This window comes from Aptenodytes forsteri, unplaced genomic scaffold (assembly GCF_000699145.1).
Source record: "Aptenodytes forsteri isolate BGI_AS27 unplaced genomic scaffold, ASM69914v1 Scaffold528, whole genome shotgun sequence".
NCBI classification, from domain to species: domain Eukaryota; kingdom Metazoa; phylum Chordata; class Aves; order Sphenisciformes; family Spheniscidae; genus Aptenodytes; species Aptenodytes forsteri.
This window is the reverse complement of record NW_008794881.1, coordinates 611,623-635,004: the sequence shown is the minus strand read 5'-3', so window position 1 is coordinate 635,004 and position 23,382 is coordinate 611,623. Positions and strand designations below refer to the sequence as shown.

Below are 23,382 nucleotides of genomic sequence, written 5' to 3'. Positions count from 1 at the left end.
TACTTTTGCAGGTATTAACCATCCAGAATGCGAGTATAGTCGTCAGCGACATCCCTGCCAGCAACGGCATTATTCATGTCCTTAGTAAGGTACGTCAGTACATGCGAAACTGGGAAATGCTGCAGTTGTAGCAGCAGGTTTGTGTTGCAGCATCTGTGATGGGGCCAAGGAGGAATACATGTCTGGATGGTTAGGAAGGGATATAATGGCAAAAATATATTTGGTTATCACAAGGTCCTGACAGATGTTTCCTGTGCAGCAGTGTTTAATGTTTAAAATATTTCTCTCCGGGAAAAGCGGGAGGGGAGTTCCTCTTCTCTTGGCTGACAGAAGAAGAGTTAAGGCAATTGCAGAATTGTGTAAAATGAGGCCTTTTCTAATTGCCTTTCTTGCAAGCAGGGCAGGAGTCTAGTGTGATTTCCCCAAGAGCCCCTTGCCCAACCTTGCTTATGAACTCGCTTTTTCCGCAGGTTTTGTTGCCGCCTTCAGGAGATATCCCACTGAGTCCTCCAGGTCTGCAGGAACAGCTTGAGACAGTTGCCTCATTCAGCACATTCAAGGAGTTGCTACAGGTAAGCAGCTGACATGAGCACTGTTGTGGTTATCAGAACTGTCTTTTGAGCAAATGCCTGACTTACCCTGTACTGGTGGGCCAAAATTTAGACTGCCTGGTGAGAAAAGAGAGACCATTTGTTTCCTACCATTCCAGAGTGTTCTTCTAGGAAAGCTCTTTTGAGCAGCCAAAGGGTTACATACTTGCAGTTAGATCTCTGTATCATTGGCATGTTATTACAGTGGAAGATGACCTGTCTACTGCAGGCACTCTCATGCTTGTACAGGGCAGAGAAACCTAAAGGAAAAGGAAGTCTTGTTCATAATCGAGAAGCTGCGCTTACGTCAGCCCAGGAGGAGGAGCAAGCAATTAGACCTGTGTGACTGATTGGAAGTTGTATATCCCATTTTCAAGCATTTCCTCTAGCGCTTTTGCCTTTGGAATTGATTTCATGTGTGGTTTCATTTTGTTTTTAGTGAGTACAAGCGTAATTGCTAATGTTACTGTTTGGACATTTTTTAGCAATACCAGCTCATTGGAAAAATCGAGTCCTCTGAAAAATATACTGTTTTTGTTCCTGGAAATAATTCCATTGAGGAGTACTGCCATGCTGCCAACGTGACACAGTTGGTAAGCTCACTGCTTGCTTACACTTTGAATATGTATTGCAGTAAGTGAAGGGACATGTACACTGTCAGATCATAAACTTGAGTTCAGTGGGTTTGAGCGTGGAGAGGAGAAGCATATCTGATGCTAGGAGAAATGTGGCAGAGAGAAATCAGAGGGTTTCCTGGGGTGTTGCAATGGGATCCGAAAAGAATATTTGGAATCCAAATTTCTGAGTAGATTTGAATGTGGATAGATGGCACAACATGTTCCCCTTTCTGGCTGGCTGTGGCATATCTGTGTCAATTTTGAACATTTTGAAAGGTTCCAAAAGACTTCTATGACTTCATCCAGTAACAGAGTCATCAGGTGTGATCAGTCATCCGTGATAGGGAGTTACTAGGCTCTGTGGGCTTAATTAGCTGTTACAGATTGCTTAGGAACTCTTCTCATGCCATACCTCTGACTGAATTGTAGGAAGTCAAAAGAGTCCTAACATTTGGGTTTTTTGCGGATTTAGGACAATGAGACAGTGCAGTACCACGTTGTACTGGGAGAGAAGCTTTTGCCCATGGACTTGAGAAGTGGAATCCATAAGAACAGCATGTTAGGGCTCTCCTACTGGCTAATGTTTTATCAAAACAACACCCAGGTAAGGAGGGAAGACTGTTCTGCCATTTGAGGATCTGGCTAGACCTGTCACTTTCTAAGGCTGGTGGCTGGATACACCCATGTCTGTTTTGGACACCCTTACAGTTTGCCTACTGTGGCTGTCTGACAGCTGTCAAGCAATCCATGCAAAAGGAGTTGAAGGTTATCGTCTCAGCCGTTTCCTTCTCCTTTGCAGAAATTTGTCAATAATATTCCTTTGGATGGAAAATTTCTTGAGACGAAGAATGGCATGTTGATCGGGGTTTCACAGGTCCTCCAGATACAGAAGAATCGTTGCACTGCCAATACCACCATCATACAAAAGGTAATGATGATTGCGAAGGAGCTGACCACCATTTCACAGGGTTTCTCCACCTGCTGAACCAAACTGATGAAGAGCAGAAGACCTACACATCCTACACATGGATGAGATGATAGCTTGTGATCTGACCCCAGATGAGCCTCATGTGAACTGGGATATCATGGAGACTTGGCACTTCCTAGCCTCAGACTCTGTACTTCTAATGCAGCAGATCTGCAGCTCTTGTGCTGTGTGTAGCTCCCGTGCAAATCACGTTCAGTTCACTTGCTGGGGCTCTCTCACAGTGCCAGCCATGGGGCAGGCTGGTGCAGGACTTCCAGATACTCAACTGTGCAAGTAGAATCCAGCCCAATTCTTGCATGGTGTGACCACAAGTTCCCCTAGGAAATGCTGTGGTCTGTCTGGGAGTCATGGCCAAAGTCCAGTCAGCATGTATCTTGTGGCTCTTGGCCATCGGAAGATTGCAGGGTCAGAGTGAGGCAGGCCTGCCCTCTTACAGATCAGAAGAAAAGTATTTACAGCCTTGCGTGAAGGAACTCCAGGCCTGCAGAAAGCCCTACCCCAGCTCAGAGACTCAGAAGAGGTGTAACATGGGATCTCTTCTGGTTTGTTTTGTGGTATGGTCTCTGGAGTGTAGAAATAAGACTTTGTGGACACCACTGGAGTGCAGAAATAAGACCTTCTGTGAAGCCTTTGATAGCAGCCAGGACTGAGGGTCACGCATCATGATTTTTCTTCTTTCGGTGTTTTGAGCCATGGAGATAAATACATCTTTGTCTTTGTCCCAGGCAGCAGCCTGTACAGCACCATTTGTAATTCAAGATTAGTGTCTTGGTGTGACATGGGTAGAGGGCACACATGTGACTTATCCTGTTCTCTGTGCCCTAGTCAAGATGCGGCAAGTGTGAGAAGGGGATCAAGTGTCCTCCTGGATCAGTTCTTGTGGTGAGTCTCTGATTCATGTGACATCTCTCAGACTGTTTGCAGATAGTGCTTTGACGTCCTTTTATTGCTCTATAGATGTCATCGCGATACCTGAAAAAAATGTGCCCTTGAATCCTCTGTGGCTCATTAGCAGGGTTTGTAAGAGAAAGCAGGCACCAAGGGAGGTTTACACAGGAAAAACACAAACGTCAACTATGAAGCTCCTTACAGAGCTGGCATCAGGCTTTGCCTGAATTTCAGGAGCCCTTTAGAGCATGCAGTGTGGGGAGTTTCCCCTCTTAGGGGGGAAAAAAAGAGATGTCTTTTTTGATCTTTACTCTTTTGATGTTATCATCAAGGAAAGCCAGTTTAGGCATGCCAATAGCGATTTCCCAGCCCGGACCGTTGATTTATTCACACAGATGGGCTGGTTGTGCCTGCAGCTTGTTTGTGAGTGAGTGACAAATGTTTCCAGAGAGGAAAACAACTAAACATTTCATCTCCATACTGGCTATGAATTGCCTAGCAGCCACATCTGGCTTCTTAGGCTTCATTACTTTACTCTGTGCCAAACATTTTCCAATTACTTTTTCTCAGTATTCATACTGACGTGTATACCATGAATTTGGCAGGAAACAAAATAGACTATGTGTGGTGCAGTCACATCTAGAGATGCCTCATTGGTCTCAGCTCTGGGAAGTCCAAATTTTTAGGGCTGTTCCTGTAGGATAAAAAGCATTATTCCTCTGTTAGGCAAGAACACCGCCATATGCGCCAAAATGTACAATCTGTCTAAATATTGTAATATCTTCTGTCTGTATCTATGTTAATTATACCTGCAGGAATTGCCAGGCAGCAAGAATCTCGCTCACTGTGAATTACGTTCTGGGGATACAGGAATACTTGGCTGCCATTTCACCTGTGCAAAAGTTTCTCTGGTAAGAAAAACATTTGCCTTGGATTCATTCTGACAAAAGCAAGATTTGTATTAGACATACAGCCATGGAATACAGCCTGTGCTGAGGTCCTGGCTGCATTTGTGCCATTGCATAGCTGAGACTGGGCTCGTCTGGGAGTCGCTCTCCATCCTGGAGATAGAGGGCACTGGAGAAAAAACAAACCTGTGAAAATGTCTGCACAGTGATGGATTGCGGTCTGCTGCTTTGGTATTGTTACTTTGGGTTTTGTCCTGCAGAGGAAGAGAAGGAGTTGAATGTTTGTAGTCTGGTTTCCTAAGGAAATGAGGCATGAATGATGATATTTTGCTTGTGCACGTGCCTTCCCGAATAACTGATGAGTAATTGGAGCCGGACCAAAGTGAGGAGCAGAAGGTCTCGCAGCTATTATGGCCCCCACCAGTTTTGTGAAAATGTGTGGCTGGGAGAAAACGATTGAAAAGGAAATGGTAATAGAAAGACTTGTGTGAATTTGAGCTCTTACAGGTACTGAAGCATCTCCCTGGAAAGTTTGGTGGGAATGGGAGATTGAGGAGAAGGGAGAGAGGCAGTTGGACATATGGTGCCCACAGACAGAGCTTCAGTCAGTGTTTGTACCTCACTGGGCACTTATGCGTTCTTTCGTTGGATGATGTTTCTCTTCATCTGTACTGTCCAACTTGGTCCCTCCGTAGGTACATGCAGAAAGAAATGAGAGCAGTTAAATCCGGCTTCTGAACCAAGTCACCTTCTGGCAGAGCCTTTCTCTGCCCAACAGAGTCCCTCACCGGTGGGACGCAGGCAAGACATAGGCTGGATGGGCACAGGACTGAACATTTGCGTTACCAAATGGCCAGTGTTGTTCAAGTGGCAGTGCAGCCCTTTACATGAGGCTCTGGGCAACAGAGCACCCAATTTTGGGGGGCTCACTCCATTCTAACCATGCCCATCTGATCCTTTCACGCATTGTCAGCTATGATAGCTATTGTATAGTTAAATGAGTGGAGTAGCTTCCCCCATAAAGCTGTGCCTGTGCTGCACAAGACGGCTCACCCCGACCTGTTCTTGTTGGTTCCCCAGAGGTCCGTCTGCTGCCCCGGCTACTACGGACACATGTGCGAGATGTGCCCAGGGAAGCCAGGCCAGTGGTGCTCCGGGAACGGGGAATGCCAGGACGGCATCGAGGGCAGTGGAGAGTGCCGATGCCTGGAGGGTTTCCACGGCACTGCCTGCGAAATGTGTGAAGTGGGCCGATACGGAGCCGACTGCAAATCAGGTGACACTGATGGCTATTGCAGCTTGTCTCTACTATCCTGCCTGCAAGGGGAGAAAAGTGGCCACATCTCAGCTCTCAGGAGGGGTGGTGGGAGGGAAAAAGTGTCCCAAGACCTCCGAGACAGGCAAACGGCTGGCAGGCTACCGAGAGAGGGACAGTGGGAGTAAGCGCTTGTGGTCAGCCGGAGAAGTGGCCCCATTTTTCATCCTGAAACCAAGGCATGACTGACTATGCTATGCCGCTCATCCTGCTGCCACCCAAACTATACAAAGTAGAACTGGGTTGTCTGTTCCTGGGCTTTTTGGCCTGGTAGCAAGGCAACAAGAGGAGATACTCCTGTGACCTTTTTTTTATGGCAGCTTGATGCATTGGATTAGGAACAGAGCAGTGAGCGAAATGGCAGCGAGACTCTGCTTGTGAGACCTGGTTGGTCTGACAGTGATGAGTGTTTATATTTCCCCTGCAGAATGTGCCTGCGACAACGGCATATGTAACGATGGACTGCAAGGGGATGGGAGCTGTGAGTGTTTCCCGGGATGGAAGGGCCCTACCTGCCAAGAAAGTAAGTGAGCGTGAAGGGGCCCATGGTGTAATACTGCCTTTTTGGCAGAGAAATCTGTGTTAGCTGAGCAAGGTGACCACAGTTGCATGTGCTTTGCATCCCCCAGAAAGCTTATCAGACTGTGCTAGCTCATTCCTGCACACAAGCTGCATTTGTGGTGTGACTTCCCCAACAGCACATGAGCCCTGGAGTTATTTGGGTGAAGTTCATGTCCCCACTGAGATTTGAGGCATCTCAAGAACAGCCCCTTGCCCTGGGAGAGAGATGGAAGCTCCCAGCCAGATGGGGTTGACCATGACTCCTGTTACTTGCCTAAGAAGGTGGCAGGGCTTGATTTGAAGCCTCCAAAGGGCCCCAGTGTGTCTGCTGAGTTGCTTTTTCTGCTCACAAGATCTATTGACTTAGGTGAGCTCAGGCCATAGTCTGCAGTTCTCAATTAATCTGTCATTGTGTGTCAAAGTAATATGTTGAAGATGGTTGTTCCTGGGATTTGGGATTATGATTACCATTGGGGTGGGAGGATAATGAGCTCCTAAATAATTCGGGATTTTAAAGGTTTGCACACAAATACTGATTTTGTAGTGAAGTGTTTTGGGGGCATTTAGAAATGGATATTGAGTGGAGCTGTCCTGTCTAGTGTAAATGTAAAGCATGAAACAAGTTCATCTTTTTGCTTCGAATGGGGCAAAGCCAAATGGCCCTGTACATCTGGATTAATGAGGTTTCAGTCCTTGTTTCATTCCTAGCAATGTGGAGGCCATGCAGGTAGGATCAAATTGAACCATTAGCTCAGACGGAGAACACTGAATTCACTCCATTGCAAAATGCCAGAAGATAAATCCCATAAGGTTTTCCTGCTGCCCTGTAGGATGTGAGAGTTAGCATAACTGCTGCTGTGTCCCATCATCAGTCGGGGCACCAGAACTGTGGCAATGAGGCTGTTTGCAGAGTCCTTTACTCTGGATGGCAGAAATGTTCCCAGCAAGTGCTAGACTGAAAATGCCAAGTAACGTTTGTGTTTTCTCTTGCAGGAATCAAGATTGATTTATGCAATAACACTTGCCATCAAATGGCCAAGTAAGTACAGACAAGGGGCTGGGTCATTCTGAGAAAGCCATATGTGTTTGTATGGGTTTTACATAGAGGTGATTCTGTGTTCAGGGCTTTGCAGAGGGCTGGGAGGAGATGCCTGCTCATTAAAGGTGCATAAATGTCAGTTCCATTCTGGGAACTCTCTCTGGTGCTAAGCCGCATCTACCTCCCCCAGGGATTTTGTCTGTTTGAGCATAAATTCTTTCCAAGTTCCTTCTGCATGTGTGGATGGGAGAAAGCAGAGACTCCAAGGTACTCCAAGTCTGGCCTTATTCATGGAGCAAGTCAAACAGCCACTGACAAGCCCTTTCTGCCTTGCCTGCCCCCGCCAATGAATTAAATAGGCTGTGATGACTCCCTCTTGATGCCTTCTCCATCCATTACCTGGTCTCTTATTTTGCGGTACCGGGACCCAGCCATCCCCATTGTACCGTGCAGAAGCACATGGACATGGTGAAGGTGCACTGTGTGAGGTGTGAAGCCTGTGCCTGGATGCCAGCTCCCTGGCCAGTGTGACTGGAGTATTTGGTGCTGTGAAGAAATACACAGCAACCTCAGGCATGTTCCTCCTGTGGTCATTGTGGTCTCTAACTTGCACATGCCAGACTTGTATAGTGTTTCCCACTGGCCGAGCAAATCAGGAGGTGTCGTCGGTGATTGTTTATCACTTTCTTGTTTCAGCTGCCTCAATAGTTCTGCGGATTCCCCACCTACGTGCTTCTGCTCTGCTGGATACACAGGGAATGGGACCCATTGCACAGGTCTGTCCAGCAAGTGTGGGCAAGATTCAAGGCTTGCAAACACCTGTTGAAGCTACGCAAAGACAAGGGTTTTGTTTGTGAAATAAATGGCATGGTGTTGCCAAGGGAAAGATCACTCAAATCCTTTTCATCATCCACCATGAACTCTGCCATGCTTTGGTAGAGAAGTTTTCCAGTCCGGAGCTTTACACAGGATGCTCTTGATGTTGCTAGAGCTTGCAAAAGAGGGATAAAAAAGCAGGCAAGTGTAGCAGGGCAGTTCTTATTGCCTGTGGAGAGAGACGCACATGAATGGGTTATATTAGTTCTGATATCACAGCGATAGTGGCAAAGATATAACAATTTTGGCCATGAATCCCTGGAATATGGATGCTTCAATTCCCTAGAATCTTGTGCTCCTCCTATTTGCTGGCCGTGCCAAAATCGGGTAGAAGCAGTGCAGCAGTTGTGCCAAATGAGGTGGGATTTCAGGGTACTGCTTTAAGCTACACACAAACCCGGTCTGTGTCAAAAGCAAACAAGCAAGAAAAAAACACTCGGAGTGATAAAATTGTAACAGTCAAAAGACTGGCAGACATCACAGTTTCTTTTCAGTATTGCCCTTGTTTGAAATGAGTGAGGGGGGAAAAAGAAAAAAAAAAAAAATTTACGTTGTGCAGGAAAATTTTTTTTTTCTCATCTAACCATTAGTCCTCAGTGAGCAAATGCTGTGACGGAAAGACTTCTTAGTCCAATTTGGGGGTTACTTAAGCTCAGCACGACTTTTGGACTGGCCTCTCTCAGATCCCGATGAGGCCCCATAAAAAAAAAAAAAAAAAAAAAAAAAAAAAAACATTTACGTTGTGCAGGAAAATTTTTTTTTTCTCATCTAACCATTAGTCCTCAGTGAGCAAATGCTGTGACGGAAAGACTTCTTAGTCCAATTTGGGGGTTACTTAAGCTCAGCACGACTTTTGGACTGGCCTCTCTCAGATCCCGATGAGGCCCCATGCCTTTAAAGGACCTACAGTTTCATCGAGAAACAAAGGGATTTTAATAAGATGTTGTGATTTTTGTTAAGATGGATGATCATTCTGGCACAGTTCATCTTTCCTAGATGCTCTGAGCTGATTCTGCTTCGCTTGTTTGTGGTCACAGAAATAGATCCATGCACTATCGATCATGGTGGCTGCTCCGTACATGCTGTGTGTACTAAAGTGTCCCCAGGAGAGAGAACCTGTGTTTGTAAGGAAGGCTACGCTGGAGACGGGACGCTCTGCATGGGTGAGTGCTCAGTGTGCGTTTTGGTGATAGTGGTGAGGCATCATCCATGCAAAGGGGAATTTCAGACTAAAAGCATTAAAATTTCAGGTTAAAGTGTTGAATAACTCAATTCTCCTTTCACTTTGTTCATACAGTGGTTATTTCAAAGGAAGTAATTGCTGGCTGATCTTGATTCAACTGTCTTTCTGCTTTTTGTTGAGATGTATGCACACATACGTGTACGTGTGTACATATTTACCTGTAGGTATGTGCTCAGCATTCTCCCAGGTCACGATTAGTGAAGTGGTCATCACTGTCCCAGCGCAGTGCCACCCAAAACTGGGTGGAGAGCCCACGCTGCCCTTGGCACCTGTCTCGCTGGATGGCCTCAGACCAGTGTTTTGGTCTCAAACCAAAAGAGCCCCGAGAGGTTTCTTGCCCTGATGCATGTCATGGAGAGGTCCAGAGACAGAGGGTGAGGGCAGTCTCCCACAGCAGTGCTCTGAGATGAAGATGGAGCTGTGGGAGAGTCCAATCCTCTCATATCCTTTAAAGCACACCAAGGCAGGCGTGGGATTTTCTGTGGGCAGATTTATCACAACTCAGACGCCCATGTGTGGCAGGAGTAGAACTTGCAGTTGTACCCTATTCCTTTGCTATCACAAGTCACTTTTCCACCAAAATGTTTCCCAAGCTGGGAAGGTCCCCCCTGTTGCTTTCCCAATACCTCTTTGGGTCACCAATTCCCAGCTGCCTTGAGCAGCTCTCAGCAATAATGTGGCCTTATTGTTTTGCTGCAGAAATTGATCTCTGTCTTGAAAGCAACGGGGGCTGCCACACCAACGCAGAGTGCATTAAAACAGGCCCAAGGAAGGTGAGTATGTAAGATGGATGTCAGGGCAACATTATTATGGAGGTTGTCACAGCTGCGTAATTCTCTTAGAGACAATCCTTTCCATTGCAGTGCACTGTCTTGTGCTTATTACCTTCCACATAGAAAAGTTGCCTGGGAAGGACATGAAAAGATTGCTCTTTCCTTGAAAGCAGATGCCTTCTGTTGGCCAGAGGCTGGAAGGAGTCTCAGGTTATATTTGTTGTTGACACAAGCATGGTTATTCGTGAATGTAGCGATGGGTGCTATACCACATGCCTTCCATCCAGCTCAGCCGTTGTGCGTTTTCTTTATTGGGTCCAGGTGTCAGACTGAGCATCTGTTCTCCCTCCAGGTTGCCTGCAACTGTCTTCCTGGTTACAGTGGGGATGGCATGAGCCAGTGCAACCCCATCAACTCGTGTGAACAGGTATGTCTGCATTTTGCTGTTACCAGAGGTAAAGGCCACAGTCTTGAAGCATTCCTTTTTCCCAACAGTTAACAGCAAGAACAGGGTTAGCCTGCTTGTTTAGAGCTGGCTGTCTTGCCTTTTCACATACCAAAGGGATTTCCTGGTGTGTTTGGTTTCCATTGCCTCTCGCAATGACCTGCAAGTACGTCGGCCACCTGGCACTCCCTCTTGTGGGAGAAGCGGTGTGGAAACAGTGACACAGGGTTGGAGGCATGTGGGCTTGTTTCTCTGCATCCATTTTGTGTGGGGCATGCTCAAAAGCTTAAGAGTAATCTGTGCTCACGGCATCGCTGCCATGTCAAAATGTCTCTATGAATCATGGGTTTTGTCATCACTCTGGGTTCCAAAGTAAGGTGCAAAAGTCTTGTTTCATGGGAGGATTTGATGCTGAAAAGCCCCTGAGGATTTGGGTGAGGTTTATTCTAAGGCACTAGGCAGATGGGAGGAATGGTTTCCTTTCCACTGGGCTGGATGTAGTTAGCAGCTCCCACGTGCAAGTGGCCATTCAAATTGTTGGTGATGCCCCTCCATGCAAGACTTCTGCTTTTCTTGCTAGAACAACGGAGGCTGTAGTCCATTTGGGCTCTGCAAGTACACAGGCCCTGGCACTCGAAACTGCTCCTGCTTTTGGCACAGTATCGGAGATGGCTTCACCTGCCATGGCAAAGTGTATCAGGTGAGAAGCACGGGCACCATCTTTTGTGTTTGGGACCCTGCCCTGCAGCAAACCACTCCCTCCCCTCCAAGTGTAAGCTGCAGGTGAGCAGATCTGTAGTGTCATATTGACACGTGTGTGGTGTAGGAGTGGAGACAGGTGCTTTGAGGCAAACTATCCATAAATCGTAGGTGTATTTGGTGTGCCAGCTGCGGGAGAGAATCACAGTAAAGCAGCTTTGCTCCAAAAGGAGTCATGATGTCAACACTCTGCTGCTCTGTCAGCAACATTGGCCATACCTCCAGGGTGCTGTTTTCTTAATGTTACAAGCAAATGGGAACATTTTTTTTTTCCCAAGGGAACCCACTTCTCCCAGTCTGTGGGATCAGGGCAGGTGTCCCCTGTGGCCTTGCCAGGACTTGGGATCCAGTCTGGAGGGCAGCAGTCTATCTCCAGCTCTGTTGCCAATACAACGGCTGCCCTTGGGCAAACTGGTGACCTTTTCTGGTAGTGGCAAATAAAAGCTGTCATCCCCACAGCAGAGCCGGGAGAAAAGAGATGGACCCAGTTCTGTGCTTCTGCTCTTACTGGAAGTTAGTGTGGTAAGGAGAGGGAGTTTGCCCTGCCAAGCCTATGTCTGCCACTCTGGACAGCATCCCAGAACTGGTAGTGGCAGCACAGTGAGGTTAAAGCAGAGGTTTTGTGAAGCACTCGAGGTGTCCCAGGAGCACAGGGGCAGTTAAACCTATGACAGCTGCTGCAGAAGCAGCCAGCTTTCATCTCTCCGTCTGCTCCATCCTGCAGGATCTGCGATATGAATGGTCCAGGCAGAGGTCACTGCCTGCTTTGTAACGTCCATGTCATCTGTGCCCACAGTGCTGGCAAGGGAGGGAGGGAAAGATCACCATCGTGTGTCAGGAGAACCGGTGTCTCATTGGGGTGGGAGAGTGACCTGGAGTGGAAGGAGCAGGTCACCGTGCTGGCTGGTGAGGAGCAAGTGGAAGGGACTCTGCTAACACCAGCTGTTTCTCTTTGTTTAAGGAGCTCAGAAGGATCGAAGACGCATCCGTGTTCTTTAAGATGATACTGGTTGGTGACAAACAGCTTTGTCCTTGTCTCTGTGTAGTAAATCCTACTTAGGGTTTTCTGCAAAGGGTCTTGCTAACTGGAACCGTGTTTTCTGTTTCCCTTCCCACAAATGCTCTTCTACCACAGGCAGAAAACATCAAGGAGCTCAGTGGGGCAGGGCCTTTCACCGTCTTCGTCCCACGGACAGGTTTCATAGGAAACACCACAACGGTAAGTGTCCTCCCATCCCAAACGCTGTCAGGTGTTTGGCAAGCTCCAATCGTGGCAATGTCCCCTCTGGGGCTGTTCTGCCCAGTGAATTGAAGCAAAGGGGCTGCACTGCAGAGGGTTAAAGACATCCCCCATTCTCCATCAGTGTAAGAGCAGAGGTTTGGATGCTGGCTCACTACACAGACAATCTGGGCAGGGGTGAACATGGCTCCTGTTGTAAGGAGACCCTTACTGGAGCACCTGCCTCATGGTCCTCAGAGGCAGTGTGCCAAATCAGTGATGCGTGGTGACTTTCGTTACCCATGGCTGTTAGGGGCTGGTAACAGCAAGGCTTCACGGCATCTGTGATGAAGACCTCTTATTCCTGCTTTGTGCTCCAGGCCCTGCCATTCTGCCTCCATTGGTCCCTTCCTTCTAATCCCAATAAGTGGGATGTCTGGGGCAAGTGGAGACATGAGGGAAGAGATCCTTATTCATGACCCTGTGAACGAGACAGGTTCTTGACCAATAGCTTTCTGGTGTCAGTGTAATGGAAGATCCTAATACCATCACTCACAAGTCCCGTTGTGCAGCTTCACACCACTAGTCCCAACCTTTTTCCCATGGGCCCCCCCATCCACCCAGTAAGGGAACAATTCCCAACGACCACGTATCCCAGGTGTCACTTCCTCAAGGCCAACGTGGTCGTTTGTCCTTCATCAAGGGACCTGAATGCTGGTTTTGTCAAGCTGGTTGAAATTTCCCAAAGCTCTCGAATGGTTTTGTGCATTCACTGCATTTTGGAGGGACTGGCTTTCCTGCAGAGATGGGTCAGAGGGGGCTTGGGTAATCCAGGTCTCCCTCATTGGGTCTGCCTGCCCCCTCCACCCCCCAGCAAGGCAAAGTGCCCCCGGTGTGATCTCATTCTTGTTTTCTCTCTGTAGTTTGAGGAGTGGAGGAGCAGAGGTCTCCTCCGGGACCTGCTTCGCTACCACATGGTGGGTTGCCAAAAACTGCTGTCCAGTGACCTGGAAGACCAGGAGTCCCTTACATCTTTATCTGGCCACAAAATAAAGATCACAGTGAAAGAGGTAGTTCTCTGCCACAATTCCCTTCCCTGTCCCACTTGGCAGGATGTCACTTTTGCTGTCATTTGAAGGCCACTGTGGTTGTGGCAAGTGACTTGCCTAGGGCATGCAGGTGCTTACAGGGCAGTGCTGTTGGTGGGAATACCTCATCATATCCCTTCTCTCTCAGAATAGCATCTATCTCAATGAGGAAGCCAAAGTGGTCGTGAGTGACATCATTGGCGTGAACGGGGTCATTCATTTCATCAACAAGATCCTCATTCCAAGTGACCTGGTGGACCGTAACATTTCCTCAAAGATCTCACGGGTAAGTCTGAAACAGTGACTGTGCCCTGATAACCGCCGTGGTGAGGACAGGGCTCGGGTCTTTCTCCCAACAGCTCTGATGATTGTGCTGTCCCTGATAAGCCCTTCCACCCACACCCTCAGCCCAAGGCCACGTGGGGTGCTCTTCCTCCCTGTTCCTAGCTCTGTAGGGGATGTCTGAGGGCACGGCTTTGGCTTGTGAAGGTGACAGCATTTGTGGCGTAGCAATATTTGGGACGGAAGGAGCTGTGATTCATCACATCCCTAGGGAGCAACAGTACTGGCTGTAAGCAGGGGGATCATGTCCCATGCCAACCATCACACTCCTTTTCCAGCGCAGAGCAGATTGCAGTGTGAGATTGCCAATGTCTCTCTGGTACTCCTCAAACAAGTGCTAGGAGCAGGCAGGATCCTGCATTTTACAGTAAATAACACATTTTCTGTACAGCACAACAGAGTGCTGAAATTCATCCCAGCTCCTGCCATAGCAGCATCTACCCAGGATGAATCAGAAAAGTGGCGGATGCTAAATGCCAGCACATGCCAGGCCAAAGCCATCGGCATGATGATGACAGAGATAAACTTGTGTTTAGCTACTGTAGTTGTTAACCATCTGCTTTCTCCCTTGCATTACTACTGCAGGTCCTGGAGGGGGACCTCTTAGTGATGATTGTTTGCTTTCTTCCCTCTGCAGCAAAATATCACAGAAGTGGCAGAGGCCTTTGGGTACAGCATTTATAGCAAGCTGCTGCAGGTGAGCGACCTGACTCCTGCTGCTCTGTGGGAAGGTGGCGTGTACATGTGCATGTTCAGTTTTGGCTTGTGGCTTTTTCTTTGTATCCCCTTTTATCTCGGACAGGACGCGGAGCTGCTTCCACTCATTAGTGACCCCCTGCATAGACCGTTCACCATGCTGTGGCCCACAGATGCTGCATTTAACGCCCTCTCGGAGAAAAGGCAGAAGTGGCTGTACCACAGAGAGCATCGGGACGTGCTGGCCTCCTACCTCAAAGCGCACATGATCAGGGACACAAAGGTAAATGTGACAACAAACAGGCTCGTACCTCCTGAGGCCATGTGTGGTGCCACCACCTGCCTATGGTTACGCCAGACCGACCTTGCCAAATATTTTGCAGCTGTACAACATGCAGCATATTAGTTGTCTTGAGAAGACCCAAAGCTGTTTGAGCATGTGAGGCAACTACCACTTCATCACGAGCCTCTGGTGCAGCATGGCTGAGCTGAAATCTTCTGTCATCAGCTTCTTGGGGAGGCCACATCACTGCCAGAGTGTCAATGCAAGGCTCGCAAACAGGCTCTTGTCTATAGGGGTGATGAACAAGGGAAGTCCAGCTGAGCAAAACCAGGGTCTGCTTATTGCACACTGGTGTCTCACTGTTCAGGAATCTGGGACTAACCCAGCATAGTTACGCTGTTCCATCCACTTCACGTGCTGCCGCGTCACACCCCTTCTCAGCGTGGCTGCTGACCCCTGTCCTCACCAGGCACCACCCTGTTAGAAGTATGAACTGCCAGTTTTGCTGTCTCTCCCTTCACATTCTTCTTTTTCCCTCTTAGATTGTTGCTGGTAACATGCCCCAAGTCGAATCCATACGGACCATGCATGGCTCCACCGTCTCATTCAGCTGCAGCAAAACCCACGTGGTGAGTGATGGCGATGCTGGGCTCTGCTTTCCACTGAGCAAGTGTCCCTGGCCATAGCCACGGGGCAACTGATGCTCCGTGTTGGTCACCGGCAGGAAGTGAACACAGAGTTGGGGTGCTTGCAGGCTGAGACACCCCATTCCCCTGGCTACAGCTGAGCCTGTAGAGAGGCTCAAGACTCTGGCCAGCTGGCAGGAAAGTGCGGAGGCATGTGGTACCTGCACACGCACTTCATGATGACCAGGTTGCAAAGCCAACCACATGGTGCCATGACCTTTACAGAGTATGTGTTGCATGGACAGAGGCCATTTCTTAGGAGAGATGGCCATGAAAAGTGGCAATCGGGAAGGGTGGTCAAGGACACAAGAGGTGATTGAGAAGTCATGACAGACAAAAAGGACAACCTTTGGGTGGTGCAGCCAGGACGTAGGATGTGCCAGGATCACAAGTTGCTTTTTTCCTCTGGTAGGGGGAGCTTCTGGTGGGGAACGGTGATGCCACCATCATCCAGAGGCACATGGAATTCAATGGGGGCATTGCTTATGGCATCGATAGGCTGTTGGAGCCACCGGATCTGGGATCTCGGTGTGATGAGTTCGTCTTTGTTGAGCTGCAGGTGAGCACTTGCGATGAGGCCAATGAGGATCTGTGCCACCTATTGAGCCCCATGCCTGGGAAGAGGGATGTCGGGAGGGCTTGTTGCTCTTCCTCGGCAAAGCTCCGAGCAGCCGAGAGAGGCAGAAGCACATATTGAGTTGCTGTGAGGTTTCTTTCTCCCCTCCACAGGGATCTAGAGAGAGCTGCGGAGTCTGTGGCTTTGAGCCACGCTGCCCTGCTGGCTCCGTTCAACGGGTAAAGCTCACAGCTTTTGTTACCAAGGAGGCCTGTTATGGGGCTGATGACAATACCCTCACATCCCTCATGTTTTAGCAGCAAAATGAAGGCACACCTGCATGTGGCAGGTCCCTCGGCTTGGTCACATTGTCCGTGCCTTGCCCCAAGTCACGCGGTCCCGTAGGGCAGGAGCTGGGCTGAGCAATATGGGGTCAGGGGCTCCAATGGTCTTTGCTTGGTCAATCCCTATATGGGTGACAGTGGCTGCAGGGGTCCCTGCAGCAGCACTGGGGGCTTCTCTGGGTGCTTTATAGCAAAAGAGCTCAGCCTGGCTGCTGGAGATGGACCAGGGATCAGATGGTGAGCAGCCTTGGGGGGCAATGGTTGTACCCCACTCTCACTGTATTGCCCGTTGTCTCTCTCTGCTGGGCTTCTGGCATGTCCCCGAGGTACATCTGTGGCTCCTCTGTCACCAGCCCCATCGCATGTTAAGAAGCCTCTGTTACTTGTCATAAAACTGAATGAATGGCACAAGAAAAGTCAAGGTGAGACATCAGTGACCAATGTGGCAAACTCTGTGTTTTGCCTGTTTCCTCGCAGGGGGAAACCAGGGGCTGCTACTATTACGGAAACCAGCTGTTGAGAAACACTTTTCTGTTTCACCACAACTTCCTGTTGCGGCCGTCCTGGTCACCCTCCCCGTGGGACCCCTTTAGAAGACACTTCTCTTCCAGGGGGCCTCTGAAACGAGGCTGCAAGAGGAGCTGCGTTTCCACCCAGTGGGTCCCTCAGTGCTGTGCGAACCACTATGGCCGTGACTGTCGGGGTAAGGAGCCGCGCGACCCTTTCCCGCCTCGGCCCTTTCTCTTGTGGGAAGGTGGCATTACTGGTTCAGCACAGACGTCTGGCATCCATGAATGTGCTTCCCTGGAGAAGGGTGGGCAAAACCCCAGGCAGGGAGCCCCAGTCTGTAGAGGGTGCAGGGAACAATCCCCTGGGAGTGCGTGTGGATGGTATCATAACAGGGAATTCCCTTTCCTTAGAGAACCGCTTGTCCCTGTGGAGAGCCCTGGGCACAGGGCTGCTGGGGTGGCTGTCAGACATGTCACTCACCCCTAGATATTGCCGATGCTCAACCATTGCCTGGCATCTGCCCTCTGCGCTTCATCTATGGGCAGCTTTCACGTCCTTGGATGAGTCTGCTGCCAGGTTAGCATGGGGTGGGCCAGCACAAACTCAGCACACTGCAGCAGAGGGTCTTTCCAGGCTGGAAGCTATGCCAAATTTGTCCCTGTTGCCCCTGTTCCTAAGGTTTATTGTCATGGGAGCACTCAATCCCCCAGCTGCCGAGCAGGCTTTGTGGTCCGAGCACCCCGTAAGCAGCAGCTCACGTGGCACCTGGTGTGCAGCCTCTGCATGGCCCAGCGGGTGGCTTCCCTCCAGTGCAGGGTCACTTTGTCACCGCAGACTCACTAAGGTGCCCCATTTGCAGCATGCCCAGGAGGGCTGGAGGTGCCGTGCAGTAACCGTGGTACCTGCGATGACAAAATCGGTGGCTCGGGGAGATGCAACTGCAGCCAGGCTTTCATCGGGACCAGCTGTGAGCTGTGTGCGCCGGGCAGATACGGGCCAGACTGCCGAGGTAAGGCTGCTTCTGCCTGTGGGTGGCAGCAATGCAGAGGGTTTGTGCGGAGGTGGCTGTGGCACATGGTGCTACTTGGAGAGGGGATGCATGCTGGCCTGACCTCTTTGCAGCTTACAGCATGGGAATCAGTGCTGCCATGTATGCATCAGTCCCAGTAATGCTCAGGTCAGACCTCTGGGGCTGGGGCCCTCCATGGCTCTTGGCAGGACAGCCGTTTGGGCATAGTTTGCCATCTCAAACTACCCCAGCTGTAGTTTGAGAAGGCTGGGTGGCCTTCTGTGTCAAGGCCCTGGGGTCAAAAACTCCTCATTTGTCACGCAAAGCTGAGAGCCCCAGTCTGGCAGAAAGTGTTATGATGTATTTTGGGCTGAGAGACAAATCCGTAAGTTGTGATGAACCCTGTACAGAAAGAGCATCTTCGGGGACATGCTCAGGAGGGACCTGTGCCCCTGTGAGGCAAAGGGAAGGAAAAGGGAGTTACCCGTCCCCCCATCCCAAGCTGGGCTTCACAGGGTCTCCAGGAATGTTTTTGATGGCTGTATGGTTGTAGGGACTCAGCGTGAAAAACACATCTCTAGAAATGCCCAGGGGAGGGGAACGATGGGGGTTGGTGGGTGCAGAGAGGCTTCCCCTCCTCCGTGCGGGGTGCGTGTTGCAGAGGAGGGGGGCCAGGGCTGGCAGTGGCAGGAAGGGATGTGTGCGTACTACCGTGCCTGCCTTCATGCACTGCCCACACAAGCCACGTTTCTGCCACATGGCTATCCCATGGCCTGAGCACGGCCTTTCACTGCCACCAAGGCAGATGCCGTGACTGTTTTGACCCGTTCCTCACAGAGTGTAACTGTACCGAGAATGGCGTGTGCAACGGAGGACTGCATGGTGATGGCTTCTGCTTCTGTGCCGAGGGCTGGACCGGAGACCACTGCGAAATCAGACTAGGTGAGGGATGCCAAGCCCCACCACCGGCTGTTCTCTGCGACTCGGTGGCATGCAGCCGCTTTCCCAGCAGCTGGATTGTTCAAGCAGCCAGTCAGAAATATCTCCAAAAAGGAGCTCTCAGTTGCGGGGGCTCATCCTGAGATCTGGCCCGTGCTGTTGAATTTCACAAGGGTTTGGGTGGTGAGGAGGAGGAGGAAAGCTCCACTTGATCATGAACAAGTCCCTGAGCTCAGAGGTGCTCCAAGAAGAGCTTGAGGGTGAGGTGAAGGTCTGGGGTGTATCTGATGGAGTAACGGTCCTCTGGGTTTGGGTGAGGCATCTGCAGAAAAGCAGAGGGGGAAAGAGGGGGGAGCATGGCACAGGTGGCCTGGGGCAGAGGCTGGCGATGGCAGCCATGCCCATGTTGCAGCCCTTGGATCATTCTGACCTGTGTGTGTTCTGGTTTCAGTCATGACGCCCACCTGCTCTCCACCATGCCACCCCCAGGCCGTCTGCCGCTCCGGCAACCTCTGCGAATGCAACCTACACTACGAAGGAGATGGGAGAACGTGCTCAGGTAGGGGAGAGCCACGAGGGGCTGGGGTGGAGGGGTGATGAGCTAAGGGGAAAGTGGACAACACGGCAAGACAACAGGTGACCATCTCCCGAGCAGCTCTGTGGAGGATGGCCACATCGGTGGGATGACTGGCAGGACAGACAGACAGACCACCAGAACACCTAGCAAGATGTTTTAGTTAACCTAACCCTTTTATCCCTGCAGTGATCGACATGTGCAGCCAGGACAATGGAGGGTGCGCCAGGCACGCACAGTGCACGCAGGTTGGCGTGAACGTCTCCTGTGCCTGCGTTCCCGGGTACGGAGGCGACGGCTACGTCTGCGACCCCATAGACAGGTGTGCGGACGGTAGGAACGGGGACTGCAGCCAGCATGCCAACTGCATCAGCACCGGGCCGGTGAGTACATCCCCCAGGTCCGGGCAGATCTGCACGCCTGGGACAACGGTGCAGGCAGCTGCCGTGGGATGCTTCAGGCTGCCGGAGGACAGCAATGTGACAGTGTCCCCTGTTACTGCAGTCCCCATGCCTGCCCCTCCTCTCCGGCCCCCTCAGCTGTTGTGCTCATCCTGCAGGTTGTTACTGCCAGGCAGGGGCCATGCCCTTAGTCTGCTGCCTGGCTGTCGTGATGGTCCTGATGATGTTATGCTGAGGCCATTTTTTCCCCATTCTTCTGTCTAAGGGGCATAAGCTGTGTCAGTCGTGGCATTTCTAGGCTGTTTTGGGGGCTCTGGGATGGTCCTTCGAGGACAATGCCAGCCATTTTTGCAGAGGAACCAGAGCTGCTCAGGCCAGAAGATGGGACTGGGAACATGATGTAGTGCAAGAATCATAGGCCACATACCCCGAAGCTCATCTGTCTTTGAAACAGCATGTGACGAGGATTCAATGTGACGTTTTTTTGGTTCGTGTTCAGTTGGGTGCGGGGGTAGGACAGAGGCCGTGTGGCTTTTTGTAGCTCTGTCATAGTCCCAGTGGGCTGTGGAGGCGTTCTGAAGGCTCAGCCCCGTCTTCATAAGGATACAAGGTTCCCCAGCTGGCATCTGCGTGTTTGCACTCACACAAGTGATGGCCTTACTTTGTGCTGCAGAACGAGCGGCGCTGTGAGTGCAAGCGGGGCTATGTCGGTGATGGGATCCAGTGCTTGGAAGAGGCTGTGCCCCCCACGGACCGGTGCCTGGAAGACAACGGGCAGTGCCATCGGGAGGCTATTTGCACCGACCTGCACTTTCATGGTGAGTGTGCTCAACCACGTGCGAGGGCTCATGTCCATGGAGAGGTCACACTCCTTCGCCTTCTGGCTGGGGCACCCCTCGGGAGAGCTGGAGGGTGGGATGGCCAAGGGGCCGCGGACTTGTCTTTGTAGCTTGGTCTGGTTTTCACATTCCCCTTTTCCCCTACACGTCATACGGGGAGGATGAGCCATCCTTGTCTGCTCCTGTGTGACACGTGAGATGGCCTCTGGTGGAATTACACTGCCAGTAAGCACTGACTCTCGTGGAAGGCGAGAAGCTCAGAGGAAGCCGTGCTGCATCCCACCTCGCCCTCACTTGAGCACTGTCCGCATCCCACCCTCCCATGCAGCACAGAGCACCCTCCGTTGGCAGTGCTGTCTGTGCTTGCACAGGGGACCCATGCGACTGCCCCAGGGAGGCTGCTTGCTCACTATACTGTACTGATGCTCCCTGGCCTCGGTATTTTGCAGATAAGACTATGGGCGTATTTCATCTGCAGTCACCCCGAAAAAAGTACGACTTCACTTACGAGCAGGCTCAGAAGGCCTGTGCTGCAGAAGGTGCTTCCCTGGCCACTTTCCAACAGCTCTCGGCAGCACAGCAGGTCAGGGCAGGGATGTAGAGGTCGGGCAGGGGCCACCTCCATCTCCTCGTGGGGTGGGGACATGCAGTGCTTCTCCCTGGGCCCGGTCCAGCGGTAGTAAGCCCGTGATGTGTGGGTGGGTGACCTGCCAGGCCCTGTTTGCTTCCTCTCCATCCATGAAACCAGGAGGGCTGGTGGGTCTTCTCAGTCACACTGGGATGAGACCTCTGGCAGTGCCCAACCCTTTAGGTGTTGGGGGAAAGTAGCATAAGGCTGCACAATGGGCAGGGCATCAGGGCAGAAAACCTGGGCCAGAGATATTATTTTTAATCTAATCATTCGTTTTCCTCTGCCAGATGGGATTCCATCTGTGCTTGGTGGGTTGGCTGGACAATGGCACAGCCGGATACCCCACGGCCTACCCCAACCCCAGCTGTGGGGCTAACCGAGTGGGCATCGTGGACTATGGCTCCCGAAGCAACCTGAGCGAGACCTGGGATGCATTCTGCTACCGGGAGAAGGGTGAGTGGCACGAGCACATTTCCTGGGGACGGTCCCATCGGGCACAAGAAGCGTGTCGGGGCAGCAGGCGGAGAACTGCCCTCAGAGCATGAGGCACGGGCAGGCAGGCACATCCCCCTCTCCCCATGCCCGCGTTCGGGAGGGAATATGCTGAGGGGCATCCAGAAGTCAAGGGAGAGGTGGTCAGCGTAGCCACCGTTGGCGAGTCAAGTCCCACCTTGGCATTCCTTTGCAGATCTGACTTGCACCTGCCGTGACGGGTTCGTGGGAGATGGGTATTGGTGCAGCGGCAAACTCCCCGATGTGCTGGCAGACCACGCTCGCTTCTCCACCTTCTATTCTGTAAGCGATGCTCTCCCGGTTCTTCGGTACACCAGCAGCCGGCAACAAGGCAAAGGGAGGGATCGACTGTGACAGGGAGAAGTGGTGGTTTGGTCTGCGTGCGGGGTGCAGGGTACAAACACAGAGGCATTTTCTTTCTGGAGCTGGGGGATGTTTCCTGCGTGTGGGAAGGTAACAGCCTTCAGTTCCCTGCAACATGATGATGATGATGATCTCCCATCTTTTCCAGATGTTGCTCAATTTCGCCAATGACACAGAAGAAGGACTGGATTTTTTCGTCTATTTGTCTGATGACTCCGCTCCCAAAACTCTATTTGTCCCTCTGAATTCTGGCTTCGCAGACAATGAAGTAAGCAAGCAGGGATGAGCGGCCACTCGAGGGCGCATGGAACGAACTATCAGAGCCCCAGAGGAGAGCAGGAGTCCGCCAAAGCTGGTGTGATGGTGATGTGAAATAGAGTCTGGGGAAGGAGGAGGAATTTAGGTCAGAGGGGACCGCTGGAGGTCTCTAGTCCAACCCCTCACACTTTAGGTCAGGTTGCTCAGAGCCTTCTCCAGTTGAGCTGTGACTGTTTCTAAGGATGGCCGTTCCCCCCCCTTCTCTGTGTAGTAGTTTTCTGCCATGTTGCCCATGAATGGAGCTGTCTTGTGGCCATGGAGAGTGTCTGGGCTTAGGCCAGGTGGGGGCTGCACACAGCAGGAGGGAAGGGGCAAGACCCAGCTCAGCTCTTTCTCATCCCTGCTCCCTGTTGCTTTTTCAGACGCTGACGGGAGAAGAACTGAAGCTCCACGTGTCGTCCAGCAACGTCATCCTGTTCAGCTTCAACCTCACAACGGGCACCATCATCCCGTCCCAGTCAGGATATGACCTCCACGTATCAGACCTCCCAGTGGGCAATAGCACAGAGCGCTCGGTAGGTTTAACCTCCGAAGAGGTCAAAAACCCCATGAGTTTTCAGCACATCTCTTGAGACAGGGAACAGCGGGGAGGCTTTGTGGTCGGGTGACATTATCTCTGTCCTGTGCTGTAGGATGCCAGGGGGATCAATGACACGATGATTGTGGAGTGGGACATCATAGCTTTCAACGGTATCATTCACGCGATTGCAGAACCGCTGAGGATCCCACCGCCCCTCGTTCATCTTGGTCAGGCGAGTGTCCGAGGGCATGAACAGGGAAGGGAAGGTGCTGAAACAGCCGGCGCCAGGCCTGGGAACGGGACGAGGCAACCGAGTCATCCCAAGGACTGGCCTCGTCCTCTCTGCTCTCCTGGCGCGGCTCATTTTGGCTGGGCTGCCCGTGGTCACGCTGGGGAGCCGCAGTGGGTGGCTGTGCGGGAGACCCCGTCGCTCTGCCAGGGGAGCGCTGTGACCGGGCCGCTGTTTTTCGACGCAGGTGAATGGCGTGGTGCAGGCGTCAGGCTCTGTGGCCGCAGGGACGTTGTCAGCGCTGTGCTTTGCGCTGGCGC

The 23,382-nt window shown here is 51.3% G+C and overlaps 1 protein-coding gene across 1 annotated transcript in view; it reads left to right on the top strand.

Annotated features, from left to right (window-relative positions):
- STAB1 (stabilin 1) overlaps positions 1-23,382 on the top strand; it is a 61,687-nt gene that overhangs the window by 37,241 nt on the left and 1,064 nt on the right. The window contains exons 31-67 of the mRNA XM_009274698.1: positions 12-89; positions 471-572; positions 1,076-1,183; positions 1,680-1,811; positions 2,007-2,135; positions 3,021-3,077; positions 3,899-3,994; positions 5,072-5,267; positions 5,734-5,829; positions 6,861-6,906; positions 7,603-7,682; positions 8,820-8,945; positions 9,725-9,798; positions 10,151-10,225; positions 10,824-10,943; positions 11,964-12,011; positions 12,138-12,221; positions 13,145-13,291; positions 13,458-13,595; positions 14,289-14,348; positions 14,454-14,630; positions 15,173-15,259; positions 15,729-15,875; positions 16,046-16,111; positions 16,694-16,919; positions 17,586-17,735; positions 18,573-18,677; positions 19,126-19,233; positions 19,438-19,631; positions 20,323-20,467; positions 20,938-21,071; positions 21,407-21,572; positions 21,808-21,914; positions 22,144-22,263; positions 22,676-22,828; positions 22,946-23,065; positions 23,310-23,378. Coding sequence (XP_009272973.1) covers positions 12-89; positions 471-572; positions 1,076-1,183; positions 1,680-1,811; positions 2,007-2,135; positions 3,021-3,077; positions 3,899-3,994; positions 5,072-5,267; positions 5,734-5,829; positions 6,861-6,906; positions 7,603-7,682; positions 8,820-8,945; positions 9,725-9,798; positions 10,151-10,225; positions 10,824-10,943; positions 11,964-12,011; positions 12,138-12,221; positions 13,145-13,291; positions 13,458-13,595; positions 14,289-14,348; positions 14,454-14,630; positions 15,173-15,259; positions 15,729-15,875; positions 16,046-16,111; positions 16,694-16,919; positions 17,586-17,735; positions 18,573-18,677; positions 19,126-19,233; positions 19,438-19,631; positions 20,323-20,467; positions 20,938-21,071; positions 21,407-21,572; positions 21,808-21,914; positions 22,144-22,263; positions 22,676-22,828; positions 22,946-23,065; positions 23,310-23,378 — 4,266 coding nt within the window. The remainder of the gene's footprint in view (positions 1-11; positions 90-470; positions 573-1,075; positions 1,184-1,679; positions 1,812-2,006; positions 2,136-3,020; positions 3,078-3,898; positions 3,995-5,071; positions 5,268-5,733; positions 5,830-6,860; positions 6,907-7,602; positions 7,683-8,819; positions 8,946-9,724; positions 9,799-10,150; positions 10,226-10,823; positions 10,944-11,963; positions 12,012-12,137; positions 12,222-13,144; positions 13,292-13,457; positions 13,596-14,288; positions 14,349-14,453; positions 14,631-15,172; positions 15,260-15,728; positions 15,876-16,045; positions 16,112-16,693; positions 16,920-17,585; positions 17,736-18,572; positions 18,678-19,125; positions 19,234-19,437; positions 19,632-20,322; positions 20,468-20,937; positions 21,072-21,406; positions 21,573-21,807; positions 21,915-22,143; positions 22,264-22,675; positions 22,829-22,945; positions 23,066-23,309; positions 23,379-23,382) is intronic.